This window comes from Diceros bicornis, chromosome 4 (genome assembly GCF_020826845.1).
Source record: "Diceros bicornis minor isolate mBicDic1 chromosome 4, mDicBic1.mat.cur, whole genome shotgun sequence".
Lineage (NCBI taxonomy): Eukaryota > Metazoa > Chordata > Mammalia > Perissodactyla > Rhinocerotidae > Diceros > Diceros bicornis.
Window position 1 is genome coordinate 62,871,957 of NC_080743.1, and position 19,601 is coordinate 62,891,557.

Consider the following 19,601-nt stretch of genomic DNA (forward strand, 5'->3'; position numbering starts at 1 on the left):
TTCTCACTGTGTTCTCTAATTTTGGATTGTGGCCTCATATTAGGAAAAACTTTATGTGTGGGAATCCTTTGCAGCTTGTATTGAGGGTGGTTCTCTTGAGATTATCTGTGCTTTAAATTTCACCAAATTACACAGCTGTATTAAAAACTTGCAATCACCATTTATTTTATTTTATTTTATTATTATTTTTTTTGTGTGTGAGGAAGATCGGCCCTGAGCTAACATCTGCCAATCCTCCTCTTTTTGCTGAGGAAGACTGGCCGTAGGCTAACATGCATGCCTATCTTCCTCTACTTTTTATATGGGTCGCCACCACAGCATGGCTTGCCAAGCGGTGCGTCGGTGAGCACCTAGGATCTGAACCGGCGAAGCCCAGGCCGCCGCAGCGGAGTGCACACACTTAACCGCTTGCGCCACCGGGCCAGCCCGAAGAATCACCTTTTATTTTAATTTATTGGATTGTATATTCCAGGATCACACAGGTAGAATATTTTTGAACTCCAATTTCATACTTGTGATTAGTAATTCTCAGAATGAGAAACAAACAAAAAACAAACAAGCATTCAATGAATACACAGACAGACAAGCTTCATCCCCTGTACAATTGGGTGGATATTTTCTTGGACTAGATGAGAACGTAGCAGAAGTCTCAGTTGAATCTTTCCCCTTGTTTGCCTGGTATCAAGGCCTTATCTCCTGACCCAAGTGACCATAAAGCCAAACACGAGGGGACCTGTACACGCCTCCTATGCCCCAGTGTCAGTTTCTGCTTGGCTCTCTGGACTCCCATTTCTCCTTTGTTTTGTTCCCTGAGGGTTTCCCTTGTTTTGGTTTAAAAATAGTTTTGCATGCAAAAAGAAAAATAGTTAAAGGACATTTTCTTATCTCACATTTCTGGGTGTTAGTACTATATGTCTTTTCAAGTTATACCATACTGTACCATCTTGCCAAAAATAGAATCCATAACTGTGTTTTATATTGTTAAAAAAAAAAAAAGAAGGCCCAAAAGGTGTTACTTATATTAAAACCCAAACTTGGATTTAACATCTCTTCAAATTGCAGGTTCACCCACTCCCAGAAATGGGAGTTTAATAGGTCAGTCTGAAATTTTCTGGTCAGCACCAACGAGGTCATTGTCAGGAGGACCCTCTCCATCCCCCAGAGGAAGAAGAAGCAATCTGCAGGATTAAACATTTGCTTTTCCCTTCCTCCCCCAAATAAGATGTCCTGGCCTAGAAATAATCATTTCTTTCCTTTTGCTAATAGCTCCCTTGCCCCACCCTTCTTCTATAAAAGCTTCCATTTTGTACAACCTCTGGGAGTGCCCCTCTAGTTGTTAGGAAGGATGTTGTCTGAATAGATCTTCAAATTTACTCAGCTGAATTTTGTTTTTTAAAAACATATTTATACCAAGGGATCCAATGGTCATGTGATAAAACAATGCTTTAGGTTTGAAAATCAGTCAGGGAGGAAGGACTGAGATGAGAGTGAACGGATAGGGAGTATAAGAAAATGGAGAAGAGGCCCTGGGACCTGAGATGAAGGCTAAGTGGAGAATGACTGTGAAGACACGGAGAAATGAGAAAGAAGGAGGGAGAAGCAGAGTGGGAAAGAGAAGACAACATCAGGGGGAAGGAATGGGAGCCCATGGAAGTAAGACACACAGAATCTTAGAGCCAGAAATGATGGTAGAAAACATTCAGTTCTTTCAAGCCAGTCATTTTAGAGATAAGGAAACTGAGGCCAGAAGGCTGATAAGATTTCTCCAATTCCTGCATACAGCAAGTGTCCCATTTAGGAATTCCTCTTGACTCTCAGTCCACAGCTTCTTTTACTGCAAGAGATTTGCTATGAGAGGCAATAAGCACATAGACCAGATGCAGAAAGAGCTGATGGAAGCCAGACATGTGAGAGAAAATCTTGAAGCACTGTGGGAGGGGAAGTGAGATGCTCAGTAAAAGACACACAGTCATAAGAGGAGTGGATTTCTCCAGAAGAGAAGTTGAGGTTTCTGTTGGTGGTGAGGGTGATGTCAGAAGAGTGTGTGGGACTGTGTGCGGAGGGGCACTCACATGTGGGTTCTGAGGAGAGCTTTACAGAAGAGAGAGGAATTCAAGAGCTGTGATTGTGTTTGGGGAAGCAATAAATAAGTGCTGTTATAAAGAACATGAACAAGCTTTTGACCTGAGCACCAATGAATCAAGAAGAGGGACCCAGGGTGTTCTGGTGATGCAAGGAACAATGCTGGACTCCACTAGGATAGCTGGGATACCCTGCCCGGTTGAGTTCTAGTTAGAGTATATCCAACCTACACTGTGTTCCTCCTCTGGGGTTTCCTCTGTCTGGGAGCACATGATTATCAGTGACCTGTATAACCATCTCTTTCTCTCTCAAGTCTTTTCTTAATCCTGGTCCTGGTCACCTCTCCTTGAATCCATTTTATCTCTTGATTTTTCCCTTCAGTTCTGGTTCTTCTCAGCTCTCTCAGTTCTTAGTATCTCTCAGGTCACAAGAAGCTCCGAGGAAGCCCCTTCCCTTTCTCCACTTTCAGATCTTGTGCTCCACCCACCCTCGCCAAGTATACATTCAGGAGGGGGCTGGCTGAGAAAGCTTCAGATCCAGAGTGCGATCATGACTCAAGTACCAGGTGCTTCCCGCATCCCTGGTCAGGATTAACTCTGCCCACAGGAGCTGAGCTGCAGAACTTGATGCTCTGCTCTGTGGGAGATCAAGATTTGGCCACCCTGAAATCTATCTCTTTACCTTGGTTGTTTTCTCTGAAGGAGATTTGACCTCCCCCACTAACTGCCTAGAGAATTTGACATGGTGACTCCTTCCTGGAACAGATCTATCATGACAGCTATAAAAGATAATTTAGGATAGAGGTTACAATAGAAAAGGTACCAACAAGCCCATCTTATCAGGAGTTCTGTCTCTCTGGCCACATTCTTTGGATGGCCCTGAGAGGAGTTGCCAGACAATCATTTACATTTATAAGGGAAATCTCCATTTGTAAAGGTATCTCCTTCTCTGTTTTGAGAAGAGAGGGGGATGGCCTCATTTCTAGAGGCTTATCAATGTGGAAGTTGAGGCCTTGGGGCTGCATAATAAACCTTACTCTTGTTTGTGCTTTAGTGGTAATCTCCTGTAACTGACTCCCCCCACCCCCAAAATCCTCCTTTGCCATTGGCTGCACATAGTATTTAAGACGAGAATTTCTGCTATTGTGTTGAGAAAGGAAGTGTCCCTGCTTTCTCCCATGTATACACGTTATTAAACTTGGTATTATTTTCTCCTGCTAACCTGTCTTCTTAATTATTTGGCCAGCCATAAGAACCTTAAGGGAAAGGGCAGAGGGAGATTCTCCCTCTTCCCCCGACAGCTCCATTTCTCTTCCTCCTCCTTCCTCTCACCCTCTTGTTTCTCCTCCTTCTCTCCCTCTCTCTGCTTCCCTTGTCTTCTCCTTCTGCTTTCCTACTTCTCCTTCTACCTCCCTCCTCTTCCTTCTCCTTCTCTGTGATTCCTCCTCCTCCTCCTGCATCTGTTATGCCCTTTGGTGTCTCTGACCATCTGCCAACCCTTTGGTCACAGAACTCAATTCCTCATTCAGTTACCTCTTTCTTGTCCTTCCTACCCAAACCCAAATTGCCTCCTCCTTCCTTTCTCCACTCCACACACAAGAGTATAAGCAATGGCAGCTACCTAATTTTGGGGCTCCAGTGCAAAATGAAAACGTGAGGCCTCATGCTTAAAAAGCAGGAAAACAAGCTTTTAAAGGTACTAAAATACAAAAATTTCCCTTTTTTGTGTGTCTATCTCTCTGGCTCCCTCTCTCTCTCTTTCAACCTGTCATGATATTTGTTGTCATTGTTGACATTTCTTGTTATTGTTTCTTTGTTTTAATTTGCTAATGTTGCTTTCCCTTGGGTACAGTGACTCACAGGGCAAGTGCAGACCCTCTTAGGTGCCTGTGGACTCCACTCCTCTTGCTTTTTGTGTGTGTTTAATAATTTTTGGCAAAAATGCAGATATCTTGTGTAGAATAATAGACAGTGAAGGGAGCCAGCCCCGTGATGTAGTGTGTAAGTTCGTGTGCTCTGCTTCGGGGGCCCGGAGTTTGTGGGTTCAGAACCCTGGGTGCAAACCTATGCACCACTCATCCAGCCATTCTGTGATGGCATTCCACATACAAAATAGAGGAAGACTGGCACAGATGTTAGCTCAGAGCCAGTCTTCCTCACACACACAAAAAATTAGAGAATGAAGTAAACAGTATTTTGGGGGGACACCTGGAAATGGGTATTCCTTTTCTTTTGCTAAGCATTGAATGTGAGGGTTTGAATCAATCTAGTCAGGGTAACTAACTGAGTTTGTGTGTTGTTATTGTTTTAACAGTCTTTAAATTCCTCTAGCATTAACTCTTTGTAGGGTGGGGCTGTTTGCCAGAGGGTTTTTCTTAATGTCCACTTCCCTCTCAGGTTTTGGTGTATCCTTTGTGCTGTGCCTCAAGAGGAATTATCTCCATGCTCTTGCTCCTCTCCCAGCTGTGAGGGATCTTGTGACCTGGTGCTTGCTAACCTGCCTGGAAGAGGGAGTAAGGAGATTATCTTTGTTCTGGTTCACTACCATTCTTAAGTAGGTGATTTGGTTTTTATATTTTGGGGTTGGGCCTTTAAGAGTTCTCCTCTTTCTCTCAGCAGTATGTAACCACTAATAGTCTAGAACAGGATTTTTGCTGTCGTTTCCCCATTTTTCCTCTTCTCCCTGCTGCACTGCTTCTTCACCTGTGCCCTGAAGGCTTCAGGGCTTTCTGCCCTTCCCTCGCCAGGTTAAGGCATTTTTTCTTATTGGGAGATAGGGGAGAAAGATCTGGTTGGCAGAAAGATCTTCCTGCCTTTCTCATGCAGTAGCTGGTCTCATACATCAATCAGCCTTGCACCAGGGGAAAAGATTTCTCTGGTCTATATCCTCGACTCCAATCTTTCAGGGGACCCTGGTGAGGTCTATGGACAAAAGCCTGGAGATGTAAATGAATTTCCTGTGTCTGTACTCTCTGGGGCTCTATATATTCATCCTAGCCTGTATTAATTTGTTAACCATTTTAGCTGAATCATTGTTACTTACTTATATAGCATGTGGCCTCTGTGCCAAGTCAGAAATGGTTTTCCTCTGCAATTTCCTTGGAAGAATCTGTCTTTTCTTAGATTCTGGGTTAATTGATTGCCCTTGTAGGAGTGGAAAAAATTTCCCTTTTACCCTTCTAATAATTAGATTGGCATAAGAAAAATTAACAGGAAAAAAACAAATTTAATTTCATACATACAAGAGCTCCATACAAAAACATTTGACCCAGGCCGGCCCCGTGGCTTAGTGGTTAAGTGCGCGTGCTCCGCTACTGGTGGCCCAGGGTCGGATCCCGGGAGTGCACCGACGCACCGCTTCTCCGGCCACGCTGAGGCCGTGTCCCACATACAGCAACTAGAAGGATGTGGAACTATGACATACAACTATCTACTGGGGCTTTGGGGGAAAAAAAAAAAAGGAGGAGAATTGGCAATAGATGTTAGCTCAGAGCCGGTCTTCCTCAGCAAAAAGAGGAGGATTAGCATGGATGTTAGCTCAGGGCTGATGTTCCTCACACACACACACACAAAAAACATTTGACCCAAGGGTAAGTTGAGCAATTGAGGTTTGTATGCCATTCTGAGCTAAGGAATGAGATAAGTTCCTGGTATTTCAAAGAGGAGGTGGTAATTCACATGACAATAAGGAGAGCAGATGTTTGATAATTAGATGTTTTCTCTGCCATATAGATAAGTCATTCAGATAAAGTTATTTCTGGTAATAGCTCTCTCTTTGATCCAGGCCCCCAATCTAAATTCTTTTAGGTAGTTGAGAGAGTGGTAAAAATTTTTCTTGAGTCTGCTGGATCTTGAATCCCTTCAGCTCAAAATAATTTCAAAGTGGCATATTTTAGAGTCGTATATTTTGCTCCCCTTCAGTCCCACCTTTGAAACTTCACCAAGAAGTTTCAGAGTCTAGAAGTTGAGTTGGTAGATTTCTCCATATCTTATTGACCAAGTTTTTCAACCTTAAGAATAGGTCAGTTCAGTTAAATAGTTGTGTCTCGTTTGAAGAGGTTGTGATGCGTTTGGGCTCCCAAAATTAGGCCTATGGTGTAAGCAATCAGGATTTAATAAAAGAAATTTCTACAGAAACAAAAGAAAAATGATGGTTAATAATTGGAGCAGATCATAATCCCAGTTTCTGAGTTCTGAAGGCAGACAGTATGGAAGATTTCTAGATGTCCAGCTTGAAGCATCTTCAGATGGAGTGAGGATAGACAATGCCATTTGATAGATTTTCCTCATTTTCAGTTTGAATATCTCTGGTGATCTTTCTCAGTGGCCCACACAGCACAGGCACAAAGATTGTCTAGACACGAGCAGTTGTGATGATTTCTCTGAAGTTTATATCAAGTTGTCCTGCTTTAGTTTGCATGGCTTGGGGAAAAAAGCAGTTTTAGTTCTCAATGAGTCCAAGTCAGAAAAATGTGAGAAATGTAAAAATGTTGCTTGGGAGAGTTGTAGCCAAATATTGGAGGAAACCAGGAGAATTCAAGATCTAGTCTAGTTTACAGGTAGAAAACAAAAGCTGAAATGTAACTAACAGGACTAGAATTTGATATGCACAAAGGTGTATTACTGAAACATAATTTTTCTCTTTAAAATCATCTCCATTTTTATCAGAAGATAACCAAAGTAAGGTTAATTTGTTTGCAACCTAAGTCTAGTTTCAATAAACTTGGCCTGATCATTCACATAAGTGCAGCAAGAATAGTGATTTTCAGGATCTTTTAAATATATACATAAAATTATATACATAAATTGTATATATAGGCTCTTTTAAATTTGCATTGCTTGAGCATTTTTGGTCTTTAAAAGTGTCTTAAGGCTAAGAAGCCAATCCAAAATATCAGCATCAGGCTTGCCTACAATACCTATAGATTTGAGTGAATTTCTCTCTTCTTGAGGAAATAGCCTCAAAATACCCTGAAGTTACTCAGCTTGCCGGGAAATGACCTTTCTTTCTCACCTGGTAAGGTTGCCAGGAACCCTGAAAGCAAAGTACCAGGCCAATTTTTCCAAGTGGCTTTATTGGTTCCATAAAGTCAAACTTTGTTCCTTATAGCTATTTGGTCATATATGAGTTTATGCACATCTCTCAAATATGACATTACAATCGAAGCTTTGGTAATATAGCCAATGTTTCTAATTGTGTTCTCTTATAAGGAGAACAGATTATTATTGCACTTATGCAAATAACTATATTGCTATGAAAGTAAAAATACTGACTAAGAGTTTCCAAATTCTGGAAGGATCAAGTAAAGAGAAAAAGATCAATGTTTCATCATTGTTCACAATGGTATACCTTACCAAATTGCTGATATTTTAAGAGAAAAGAGAAAAAGGTTTCCTTAAATCTGGACAAAAAACATAAAAGAACCAACAATATTTCAAACAAAAAGTGATAACAATTATAATCATCTTCATCAGTTCATTCAGTCCTTTGAAATTAATTCTTATTTACTTTGATCTTTTGTTACCAGTTTTATGAAGCCATCTGTTTCTTTGTTAGAGTTCTGCAAATTCTTACCAGGTTCAGTAGTATGATCTGCAAGTTATAAGAAACCTGTATTCTACAGTACACATCAGAGTTTTTTCCATGAATCTCTCTGAAGATAAAACATATTCACAATGGCATCAGAGTAACACAATAATTCTCTGTAAATGGCAGTTTTAAAAATGGTGAAGGTTAAGGGTCTGATGACAGTCCATTACAATGCAATTTACAAGAAAATTTGGTTATTTCTGTGACATACAACATCTTAAGATAATAACTAGAATTATAAGTTACAATATTATGCCAGGACATATAAGATTTCTGGGAATTTTAAGCAATTTCTGGAACGCTTGTAATATATAACTATACAAATATAGTTATTACTTCTTACTCCATAGTGTTTCTTATGTAATTTAACATATCAAATAATTCTAATTACTTTAGTGTCTCTGTTTTATGAAGAAAGAGAACAAATATTTTGTGATGTTCCAGGAGCCATCTTGAAAATCTCAAATTTAGTTTGAGGTGAACAAAGATTCATTTAGAATTTTATTTTGCAAAGTTTGTCTAAAATATCAAAAGGTTTGGACTCTCAACTAAAAATGACGACAGATGATTATAAAGCAATACATAATTAACTATTTAACAAATAAGACAATAAAATATTTCAAAGGCAAACACAGAAGTTTACATAGTTGTGAACAAAGCTTAGCTCTTTTAATATTAATAAGACTCAGTTTTCCTTAGTAATCAAAGACCTGATGATAAAGATAACATGAAGCACAGGAAATTATTTTGATAAAACACAAAACTTTTGCTTCCTAGTCAAATTACCTAACTGACAAAGAAAACCCTTTCACAGTCTCTTATCAGGTGTAGACCAATAGTCCATGGAAACTTTGTCCTTTTTACAGATAAAGAAAATTAAGGTTTAACTTTGTGTAAGTACACTATTGGTATTAAAGCTTATTTTTAAAACTCTTATAATAACAATTGAATTTTGGCTCGCTTGATTAACAAAGTCAAATTTTTATCTTGCTTTTTCTCTCTTACTAACTTTATATTTAATTTGTCCTTTAATTCTCTCCTTTTCTATTTTGAAATAACTTGTTTTTACTTTGGGGTAAATTTGCTTTCTTTTCCCTTAACAAAAATGCATCTTCATCTCATATTTTTCTTACTCCAAAACCCATCCTACTATCTTTGCATCCATATTTGTTTCCCTTACTATTTCTAGTAGCTTTAATCATATATATCGGTTAGAATTATTTACCTTACTAATTTTAATTTCTAGTGAAAACCAAGACAAAAGCAAATGTGAACTGTCTGTTACACCAGTATTCCTTAGATTGACAAATTTACGAACACATTTCATATTGCTTCCATTATCCCCTGAATGTTGGCCTCCATTTCCTGATTATTTCTTGGAGGGCCAGGGAGTTTGCTGAGGAGAAAGGGCAGTTTTTAAGAAGGGGAATTAACATTGGATATGGACATTGGTTTTGTTCTAAGTCTAATTTCTATTCTTTTATCTTGTTAAAGGAGTCCCCAAGGCTAACTGTTATACTCCTTTGCTCTCACTTTAAATTTGGTATTTTTCTAGCTACCAATAAGACAATTGTTTAGAATGACAGCTCTCTAAAAATTTTTTCAATCTAACAGTTTTTCCAATTCAAAGTACTCATTGTCAGGCCATTGATGAATAGGACATATTAATGTTAATAGTGACTCAAACCAGTAAGTCTTTATAAGGCTTAATGGATGCAAGAGGCATTACAAAGGAGAGTGCAAAAGGTCTAGCCCTCACAAAATCCAGCCTAAAAAACCAAAACCTTTGTTATCATAATGAGACAATGAATGTCAGTACAACAAAGGCCCCTTATAGACTGGGACCCTGTATGACAAGAGATCCCTGAGAGCTGGAACAGTCAGATGAAGAGGCCTCACACTGGACCCAGTCCAACCCAAGTTAAACTCAGTCTAGTTTCAGCTTGGATTCACAGCCTGTTCAGCTGTCTGCCAGTTGCATGCCAGTACACACAACCTGTGTTTGATGGTGGCCAGAGAGAATATTCTCACTGGTCAAAAAGCCAAGCTCTCAAGACATAGAACAGGAGACAAAGGAAAACAGAGGAAAAGGATCAATACAAAACAAGAATAGTTATACCAAACCTTTACCAGAGTTACTATACCCAAGAAAGAAGTTACAAAAATATTTACTTCTGGTAATCTATATTTAAAAAAAGAAAAAAGGACTCTCACTACTCTTGCTTCCAACAGACTCTGCAGATAGAGATCTGAGAGACTGATGTGGTAAGAATTCTTACCTTCTGCCACACTTTGTCAGAGTTCCAGGATCTCTCAGCTGCAGTAGCCCCAGAGTGAGCAGTGTCCAGCCATTGAAGGTCCCATCTGGGTTGTAAAAATTTTAGGAGCAGAAAAATTTTCCCTTCTACCCTTCTAGGTTCTTTTGTTGGTCTAATAATCAAATTGACATAAGACAGATGGATAGGAGAAAAACAAATTTAATTTTGTAAGTATGGGAACCCAACAAAAATATGAGACCTAAGGGGAAGTCAGGCAGTCGAGCTTATATGCCATCCTGAGCTAAGGAATGAAATAGGCCCTGGGGCTTCAAAGGGGAGGAGGGTAACTCACAGGACAATAAAAAGAGCATATTTCTGGTAACCCAATATTTGCCCTGCCATACAGATGGTTCATTCAGATAAAGTTATATCTGGTAATAGCTCTCTCTCTGTGCCAGGCCCCCAATCTAAATTCTTTTGTGTAGTTAAGGAGAGGTAAATGTTTTTCTTCAGTCTTCTGGGTCTTGATTGCCTTCAGCTCAAAATACTGCCAAAGTGGTATATTTTGGGGTCATGTCTTCTGCTCCCCTTCCCTCTATACTGGATTCAAGAAAAGTTGTGATTTTTGATTCTCCAGTGTTTTGAAATTGTAAGAATGAGAATGAACGTCTTTCCAGCTTTCTATTCTAATCTTGTTTCCAAAAAATTATTTTCTTCCTTAAATTAGCCAGAGATAATTTCTCTTTACTTGTCAACTAAGAAATAACAAAATAAAAAACAGAAAGACATTTATACAGATGATACAAAGTACAAACAAATATTTAAGAGCCTTTAAACAGTTAAAGATACCATGAAACAGGAAGGTCTCCAGAGAAATGTCCAGCAAAGACCAGCTTATGATAAGACAAGCATGGAACATCTAATCAGGACCAATAAGAAGGGAATTTTGGATAAATAATTCCAGAATCCTCTATTAACTTTCCACAAGTTGTCACTGATTTCTTATCTAAGTAATAGATTTACAATAGGACCTTTTGTGTAAACTTCATGTTTATTAGCACGTGCTTTCATCCTAAGTAAAACTGTGTAAGATTCTCATTTCATCAAATAGGGTTACAAGTAACACTTTCTGATGTCTTAAAAATTCTTCATGCTGAAGTTCTCAATGATTTTAAATAATAATTGGATGCCTAAACCAAATTATTCAATCATTTAAAAATATTCACTGAGAACCTACCCCTGACCAGGCACTCTGTTATATGTTTGGGATCCAGTACACAAAGAGCATTGATCTAACACCCCAAGCCAACCACTGAAGTCAAGACTCTGAGTGGATAAACATCAGTTAAGGATTGCCACTTTAAAAAATGTTTCAAGCATGCTTGTTTTTGTCTAGAGAATCTATACACTATGAGCAAACTCAGCACACCAAGACTTATAATTCTTACTTTAACTGTTTTTCTTCCCAAGTAGACTAAAAGCTCCTGGAATAAATTGATTACACTGTCAACCACTGTATAGTCATAAGTGTAGGAAGGTGCTTGGATCCAGCAGGTGCTAAGTGACTGTTTGGTGAGTGAATATTTATCTACCCGAGTCAAACAGAAGGTATTTTTCTTTATGTGTTTCAGTGTTTCTGTGGTCTCTGGGATGGCTACTGGTTCTTCCCTAAGAATAATGGAGAATTGGTGGTAATTTATACTGTTACACAGGGTAATCATAGGGGTTCTGATAAAGCAAATAAAGCAACCAATGAGAAGTCAAAGATGTGAATGAGGTGAGGTGGGGGTGAAAGAGGGGAAGAGAATATTTGCGGAATATTCAAAAGGGCAGGAGAAGGATAGAGCGACACAAAGAGCAGGGGCAGGAGAAGGTTAGGTAGGGTGCTGGGAAGCCTCACATGGTTTCATGCTTTAATTTTATGAGCGAGAAAAAAAGTCCCTAGTGGTAAAGTGATTTTTCAATGCCACATAAGACTATTTCCATAGCAACTGAATTAGGGGACGGTGAGCAGGTTGGAAGCTGGTGACAAGGAGAGAGGATGGAAGCCAGAGAAGAGTCAGAACTGGAGGGAAAATGAGGTTATGAGTAGGTGGTCCCCAGAACTAAAGGAGAAATGAGAGTTGAATAAGTGATTCAGGGTTTAGGGAAGGAATAGATTTTCTTTTTTTGCAGACGATGAATAAAGGAAACGTTTGTCTGATAGAAGAAGGAAGTCAGAAAAGAGATGTTGTGGGGTAGGATTGTTCAGAACAGAAGTCAAAGACCAACTTTTCTTAGAGAAAGAAATAACGTCTGCAAATGAAATGCTCTTCCTGCAAATTCCGTTGCTAGCAGTTCTCCTCCCAGGTGGTGACAATAAAGATGGTAAGAACTCTGGCAACTACCCAGTTGGGTGCAAGAGGGTCTGTGTGTGCGTTTGTGTGTGTGTGTTTGTGTGTGTGCATGTGTGTTGTAGTGTGTTCTCCCCAGCATACACCTGGGGAGTGACAGTGTCAGCCCAGTTCCATTCTGAGTATCCCTGACCAGGTCCCTGTGCTCTTGTGAAGGTTGAATACAAATCATGGGGCCAGGGGGAAGGAAATGTCTCCTGAGATAACTGTGGCTCCCCTTTCTTTCTGATTATGAGTTTCCTCTCTATAGCACATTTCTTTCTCCATTCTCTCTCCTTTTCAATGTCTGTTTTTGTCTTCATTTTATCTGTTCTTTTGCTACAGAATTCCACGAGCAGGTGTCCTTCCAAATCATCCAGATCGCGTCCTTTTACAACCAATCCTGGGTACAAAATTTGGGCTCAGGTTGGTTGGGTGAGTTGCAGACTCATGGATGGGATAGCAACTCTGACACTATCATTTTCCTGTGGCCCTGGTCCAAGGGCAACTTCAGCAATGAGGATTTGACGGAACTGGGAAAGTTATTCCATGTGTTCTCCATTGGATTTCTTCAGGCATTTCACAACCATGCCAGTCAATGGCAACTGGAATGTGAGTTCTATTCCTTCCACGGGGAGTGGGGATATGGGTGGAAGGTGTGTTTGTCTCAATGAGTTTCTTTTTCCTCTAAGAAACAGTCTTCATTCACTTCTGAACCTTACCTCTCCTCACCATAAATCTGCATTTACACACTTTTGGGCAGAGTGTAAAATCCATATCCTGATTCTACAAAAGATTCAAGTCTTCTTTTACTTACAAACACCTCTTTCACTGACTGCAGGTTTGTGCCTTAATATCTTTCATTAGTGGTTTACTGTGACCACCCCGTTCCCTGACCTCCAACCAAATACACCCAGCTTCCTCACTCTTTGATTGACTCCTTACAGTGTAATTTTCTCTCCCATTCCATCTCTTCAGCAACCCGTTGATACATTCATTGTAACCTATTGCATTTCATTCACTCTGGATTATTATAATGTCAACTATCTCACACTCAGTCCTACCTTATTCTCTTGCCCGCCCCATTCATGTCACCTTCTTTAAACAATTTGGCGCCTTCTTCTTGTCATTCATCTCTTCCTCCATCTCCAACTACCACTAATTCCTCTTTTTCTGAACCTCTGTTGAAACCAACCTTTGCTCCATTCCCTCAAATCTCCTAAATTTTCCCTTCTGTTTCTCTTGTTTTTTGCTTCCACTCTCTTCATTTTATTTTTTACTTCCTCCTTCATCTAATTCACAACCCCTCTTCCCCAGATCCCTTTGAGTTACAGACAACAGGAGGCTGTGAGCTGTACTTTGGGGAATCCTCAACAGGCTTCCTGAGGGTTGCTTATCAAGGATCAGATTTCCTGCACTTCCAGAACAATTCATGGGTGCCATCTCCCGAGGGTGGAAGTAGAGCTCAGCATGTCTGCAGACTATTCAATTGGGACCAAGTCACCCTGGAAACAATACACAGGCTCCTCACTGACACCTGCACACGTTTTGTCTTGAGTCTTCTTGATGCAGGGAAGGCAGATCTCCAACGACAAGGTCAGTCTTACATGCTTACTCCAAGAATTCTCTGTTGTAAGATCATACCTTCCCATTATCCCTTTCCCACTTTCCTAAGAAGGAGCCAAAAGGAAAAGAAAATCGTAGGACAGATTCCTAGAGGTGGGAGAGATGTGTCTATCTAACCTGATGTGAAGATCTAAACCTCTATGTCTGTGTTAGAGTCCTCATCAGAATACCTTTCCTGTCCTCTGCAGTAAGGCCAGAGGCCTGGCTATCCACTGGCAGCAGTCCTGGTCCTGGCCGTCTGATGCTGGTTTGCCACATTTCTGGCTTCCACCCAAAGCCTATTTGGGTGATGTGGATGCGAGGTGAGCAGGAACATCTGGGCACTCAGCCAGGTGATGTCTTGCCTAATGCTGATCGGACATGGTATCTTCAAGTGTCCTTAGATGTCGAAGCCATTGAGGCAGTTGGCCTGTCTTGCCGGGTGAGACACAGCAGTCTAGGAGGCCAGGACATCATCCTCTACTGGGGTAAGAAAGAACTGGGGCCCAAGCTGGGAATGGGAGTAGGTGGTCCTCAAGCAAAGCAGGAGAGTTAGATGAAAAATTTGGGATTCTAGTGACTACAGATTCAAAAGAAATAAAAGTAAGTTATCCAAGAAATAGAAAAGTAGAAAATGAGGGACCTGCAGATGTAGGAGTATATTGAGGGTTAGAGGAAGGATTTATCTTTAAATGGGGATGAGAGAAGAAATAGGAAGAAAGGAAATTGGTGATGCAGTCACTGAAATGAACGAAGGAAGACCAGGGAAATGCAATAAAATGGGGTGGATTTGAAATGACACACTTGTTTGCTCCCAAATCCACAGGACATCACAACTCTGTGGTCTTGATCATCTTGGCAGTGATAGTGCCCCTGGTGCTTCTGACAGGTCTTGCATCTTGGCTTAGGAAGCGCTGGTCAGTTCTTTGTATCCATCCTTCCTGCTTTTTGCCCCACTCCCCACTTCTCTTCCCATCTTTTTTGTTTTCTCTTTCCTCAGTTCTTCTCTCAGTCCCCTCCCTTCTTACTCCTCACTTCTCACCTCCACCTCAAGCAGTGACTTCCATCTCTGTTCTTGACAGGACACACTGTGAACCACAAAGCTGTATTCTCTCTTTGGAATGAGATCCCAGAAGTCCAGGGGCTCAGGACATATCTAAACTCAGCATGGTGTTGGTATTCTTTCAACTCTCCTTGTACAACTTTTTGCTGTTGATGTTTATTTTTGCTTTATTGTCAGTTGTCATTATAAGAGAATTGTAATTTTCGAGGATTTGTTGTTGTGACTTGGGTTGTAGGACCTAAAGCTCAAATTATAACTCTGCATGGATGAGGTCCTAGCAATCTCCACATATTCAAATATTAATGGGTCATCAAGCCCATTTCAGATGTGTCTTCTTCCAGAGCGCCTTCCCTGATTTACGAGTGGAAGAGTCTCTGGCTTATCTGAACTCCCAGCACACTTGAACTGTACTTTGCCAAATCTAATCCTCACTTCCTGCCCTTTGTTTCAGCTATTTAGATCTCTTTTCCTCTTATAATTTTTAAGGTTTTTGAGAGCAAAGTACACGTCTTTTTAATATTTGTATCCTTGGCAAAATTTCTTACCTGAATGTAACATGTTTTCAATAAAAACCTGTGTTGAATTTATGCCTAAATTATAGTTTTTTCTTATTCTTTTCCTTCCTGACAGGTTTGTAGTAGTTGAGACATTTATGCTTTTCTTGTTAAACATATTCTTGCTTGGCCGAGAGACTCACACTTTGAACATAAACAGCTGTTGCATTAAAGTCACTGTGAAGATTGAGTCAGTGAATATTGAGCCATTGCTACAACGGAAAATACAAGGTTAGATTCCTCTGAGCCTCTGGTCACAACATTTTTGTCAACTGATGAATACATAGCCTTGCTTTGTGTGTGTTTCTGTTTAAACACACCTTATTTAATATATATTTTTTCCAAAAAGTTTATTTATTATATGCAGTATTATTTTATAATAAAACACCACCTAAGAAGCATTTAACATATTTCCAATCTGGGTAATGTGATGGTAAATTTCTTGGGCTTTCATCTACACAGCTGTGCTGGCCACTATTTTTTCAAAAACAAAGAAATAAACAAGAAAACAAAAAGCAGTCATAGTCTCATGAATCCACAAATCTAGCTCCTTTTCCATCTTTCAGTAGCTTCATCATAGTACTATAGATATTACTTGAGCAGTCTCTAAGGTGAGTCTACATACAGATCAGTGAATTTCCTCTTCCTTTTTCTGGAATTACGGCATTGTTAATTCATTAACGCTGAACTCATGGTCCACAACACTATAACTCATGCCTGAACAAAGCTTATCCACACGTTCATCTTCTCCATAAAACATATCACAGCCTTGTGCTTAGGAACACTATGCAGCACTTCAGCACTATTCTTCAGGGCCATTTTAAACAGCAAAATTGCCAATCAAGAGCATAAAAATGCAGAAAATGTGACACTAAATAGTCTGTGAAAAGGACACATTACAGTGTGAGAACCAAAACAAGAAGGCAAAGTGGTACCTTGTTCAACCTTAGCTAGAAACATGTGAGGTGGGAACTCAGATTTTGTGCTACTCTGCACATGTCTATAAGTGACCGTGAAATTGCTGTGAGTAGTTAGTTGGGGATTACAAACTTTAGCAGGTAGGTGAATTAGCAAATACAGGATTCATGAATATTTAAGATCAACTCTTTCTGACTAATGACCCCGAATGGCAATATGAGTCAAGATATTCATAGCTAGACTTTAATTACTTTAGGATTATTAATTAATTCAACAAGGAGTTCTAAAGCACTTACGATGCAGCGGGGACTTATCGAGTATAAAGTAATTGGGAAGAGAAAGATCATCACTGTCTTCTGCGCTTGAAAATTTTGCCTTTCTCATTTGATTCTACAGTTTACTCTTTTCATCGTTTGTTGTTTCTATCTTAGTTTCTTAGTACAGCAACTTACTTGGGTTAAACTAGGGTAAAGGGACTTCACTCTAATTTGTTCAGGGGGCTGAGAGAGGAGGACCAGGGCAAGAAGAACATCCTGAGGGATGCAGTGCAGGTGGCAGCACCTTCACATGTGGAAACCCTTGGAAAATAAAACTGTGATTGGAGACAGGAAAAGTGAAAATTATGGGATGGGGGAGAGCAAACAGTGGGACCACTGGAATCTTCCTACCTCAATTAGACTGGTTGACTGCTTCTCTAGGCTACAGTCTACCTTGTCACCCTTGCATAGCAGCCATGTGTTTTTTGGTTTGTTGGCTCCATTGCCGTTTGTTTGTAGTCCTGGACTCTGATCAGCCTAAGGCTATCATGAGTAAGTGTCCTTGATGATGTGACACGCTCAAGGATGGACAGGTAACCAACAACTTAAGCCAAATCATGATATAGATCCCACTTATCCTTGCTCAGATTGATGGCTCAGGGCCATGCACTTGCTCTAAGGTGACATACTTTATCTGAAGCCTGATTCTTCAGTCTGATAGTAGGGGAATGTGCTGCTCGCTCCTGGATGTTACAATATGAGGATAAATCTTCAAACAACTAAAGTCATTTTTTCAGCATCAGAGAAGCAAGCCTGAAGATAAAATGACAGATGCATGAAGACAGAAAAATTTTGTACTTGAAATTTGCTAAAAGGGTAGATCTTAAATGTTCTTATCACAAAAAAGAAGAAGACAAACAAAAGAAAATGATGACTATGTGAGATGATGGATAGGTTAATTAGCTTGTTTCAGATTATTTCACAATATATATGCATATCAAAACATTAAATGTAAAGAGCTTCTATTTGTCCATTATAACTCAGTAATCCTGAACACAACAAGAATAACAACAAAACATCAAAAAAAAGAAGACAGACAACAGACCCATAGAAAAATCCAGATTAAACTGCAGCTAAAGCCTGAATGACTTTGGATTCTCAGTTATGTCAGTCAATAAATTCCCTTTATTGTTTCAGCCCAACAAGTTGGATTTTCTCTCGTTTGTGACTGAAAGCATCCTCCCTGATGTACATGAACCTCAGGGAACTCTTGGCTAATTTTACTCTTACTCGCAACATTTCTTTTCACTTCCCTCTTCCTTTTCCTCTATTCTTTAAAATTGTTTTCTTGACCTTCTGCTTTTTTCTTATACGCGTCCACATCTTGTTAAAGTCTTACACTGTCTTGCTTTTTAACTATTATTTCATCTCAGGCAGGAGTAAGAGATTAGGAGGAATTTTAACAAAAATAAAGGAAAAACCAATCTATATCACATATCATCAAAATTAGTATTAGCAATTTTTGCTTTGAAATATTTTCTGTGAGATGCTAGTTTGAGGGCTAGAAACATTCACTGGTGAATTTGATAATATGTTCATGGTTTATTAAATGCTTGTACTACATTGTCTTTTTATCTTTGTGAAAACCCTGAGAGTATATATTTTTGCTTCTGCTTAACTAAAGAAAACAGTGAAGGTCAGGGCGCCTCTCCAAAGTCACTCACTTACCCAGCAGCGGAACCAGCACTTTGATTCTTCATCAGTGGTTTGTTGGAAATATATGAAGAGTCCAGGAGAGAGACTAATCCAGATGTCATAGTTAAAAACAACACGGTGAATTTGATAATTGATGTGATCTATTAGTTTCAGAAATGACTTATTTATGCTTTGTTCAGTTTTCTGTGGTGATAGGTAAATTCAGTTCCTCAGTATTTAAAATGGGAAGCAGACATGCACTATGAAAAAGTGCATATCTGCACTCACACATTTCTGCTTTTTGCTTTTAATTTTAATTATTCTGAGATTTTTAAACAGTAGTCACTAAAGATTAGTTTCTGCAATCTTATTACCATACACTGTTTTTACATAGGTGATCATACATTCTCTTTTTCAGGTTTATAAATGATTCTAAGGTGACATATATAGGGGAATTTATAGCTTTAAATCATTTATTTGTAAATAAGACAGACTAAAAACATGCTGGGAACTAAGTTCCCAACTAAGTTCCCAAAATACTGGGAACTAAGATTTTAATTGAGGAAGCTAGAAAAAGAACAACAAAATAGATAAAAATTTATAAGGTAGAAAATAAATTTAAAAGAACTAAAATTTAAAATAAAAAGCAAAACAAAAAATTTATAAAAGTGATTTACAAAACTAAAGCCTGGCTTTTTGTGAAAATTAATAAAAATATAAAAACCTCCCTCAGAATTGATCAAAAGAGTAATAGGTATTAGAAAAGCAGACATATTACAAATAAGTAACATACAGATTAAAATTTAAAAATACCGTATATAATTTATAACAACACACATTTTGGAAATAAAATTTTATTTAAAAAATATCCCAGAAGAGGGAGAAAACCTGAATATATAAATAATTGTTAAGAAAATGAACCAATAGTCAAAGTTGTTACTAGTCACACAAGGTCCTAGGTCCAGACTACATGGAGCAGCAGATAATCATATTTCATATCCATTGTTCCAAGTACAGAAAAAGATGGAAAACAATCTCAACTAATTATTCAAGGCAAAATTTTCATGGCATCAGAGCCAGCAAGAATTCTTCCAGAAAAAAAAACAAAACTAACATTAAAATAGTAACTATAAGCTAATCTCATTTATGTATATTTACTCAGATCCCAATAAAATATATGCAAACAAAACCCAGCATTAAATGAAGTG

At 39.1% G+C, this 19,601-nt stretch overlaps 1 protein-coding gene across 4 annotated transcripts; it reads left to right on the forward strand.

Moving 5' to 3' along the window:
- Positions 1 to 3,614: 3,614 nt before the first annotated feature.
- Positions 3,615 to 15,547, forward strand: LOC131404624 (T-cell surface glycoprotein CD1a-like). Of its 4 annotated transcripts, XM_058539532.1 has the most exons (9): positions 3,615 to 3,777; positions 4,479 to 4,635; positions 11,400 to 11,501; positions 12,105 to 12,296; positions 12,647 to 12,913; positions 13,619 to 13,897; positions 14,116 to 14,394; positions 14,733 to 14,823; positions 14,989 to 15,114. In XM_058539532.1, the coding sequence occupies exons 4-9, from the start codon at positions 12,236 to 12,238 to the stop codon at positions 15,029 to 15,031; spliced, it is 1,020 nt and encodes a 339-aa protein (XP_058395515.1). In that variant the 5' UTR covers positions 3,615 to 3,777; positions 4,479 to 4,635; positions 11,400 to 11,501; positions 12,105 to 12,235; the 3' UTR covers positions 15,032 to 15,114. The 4 variants fall into 4 exon arrangements, with proteins under 4 accessions (XP_058395515.1, XP_058395516.1, XP_058395513.1 ...); XM_058539533.1 differs by lacking the exon at positions 14,733 to 14,823 and having other exon boundaries at positions 14,989 to 15,547; XM_058539530.1 differs by having other exon boundaries at positions 14,733 to 15,114.
- Positions 15,548 to 19,601: the final 4,054 nt, after the last annotated feature.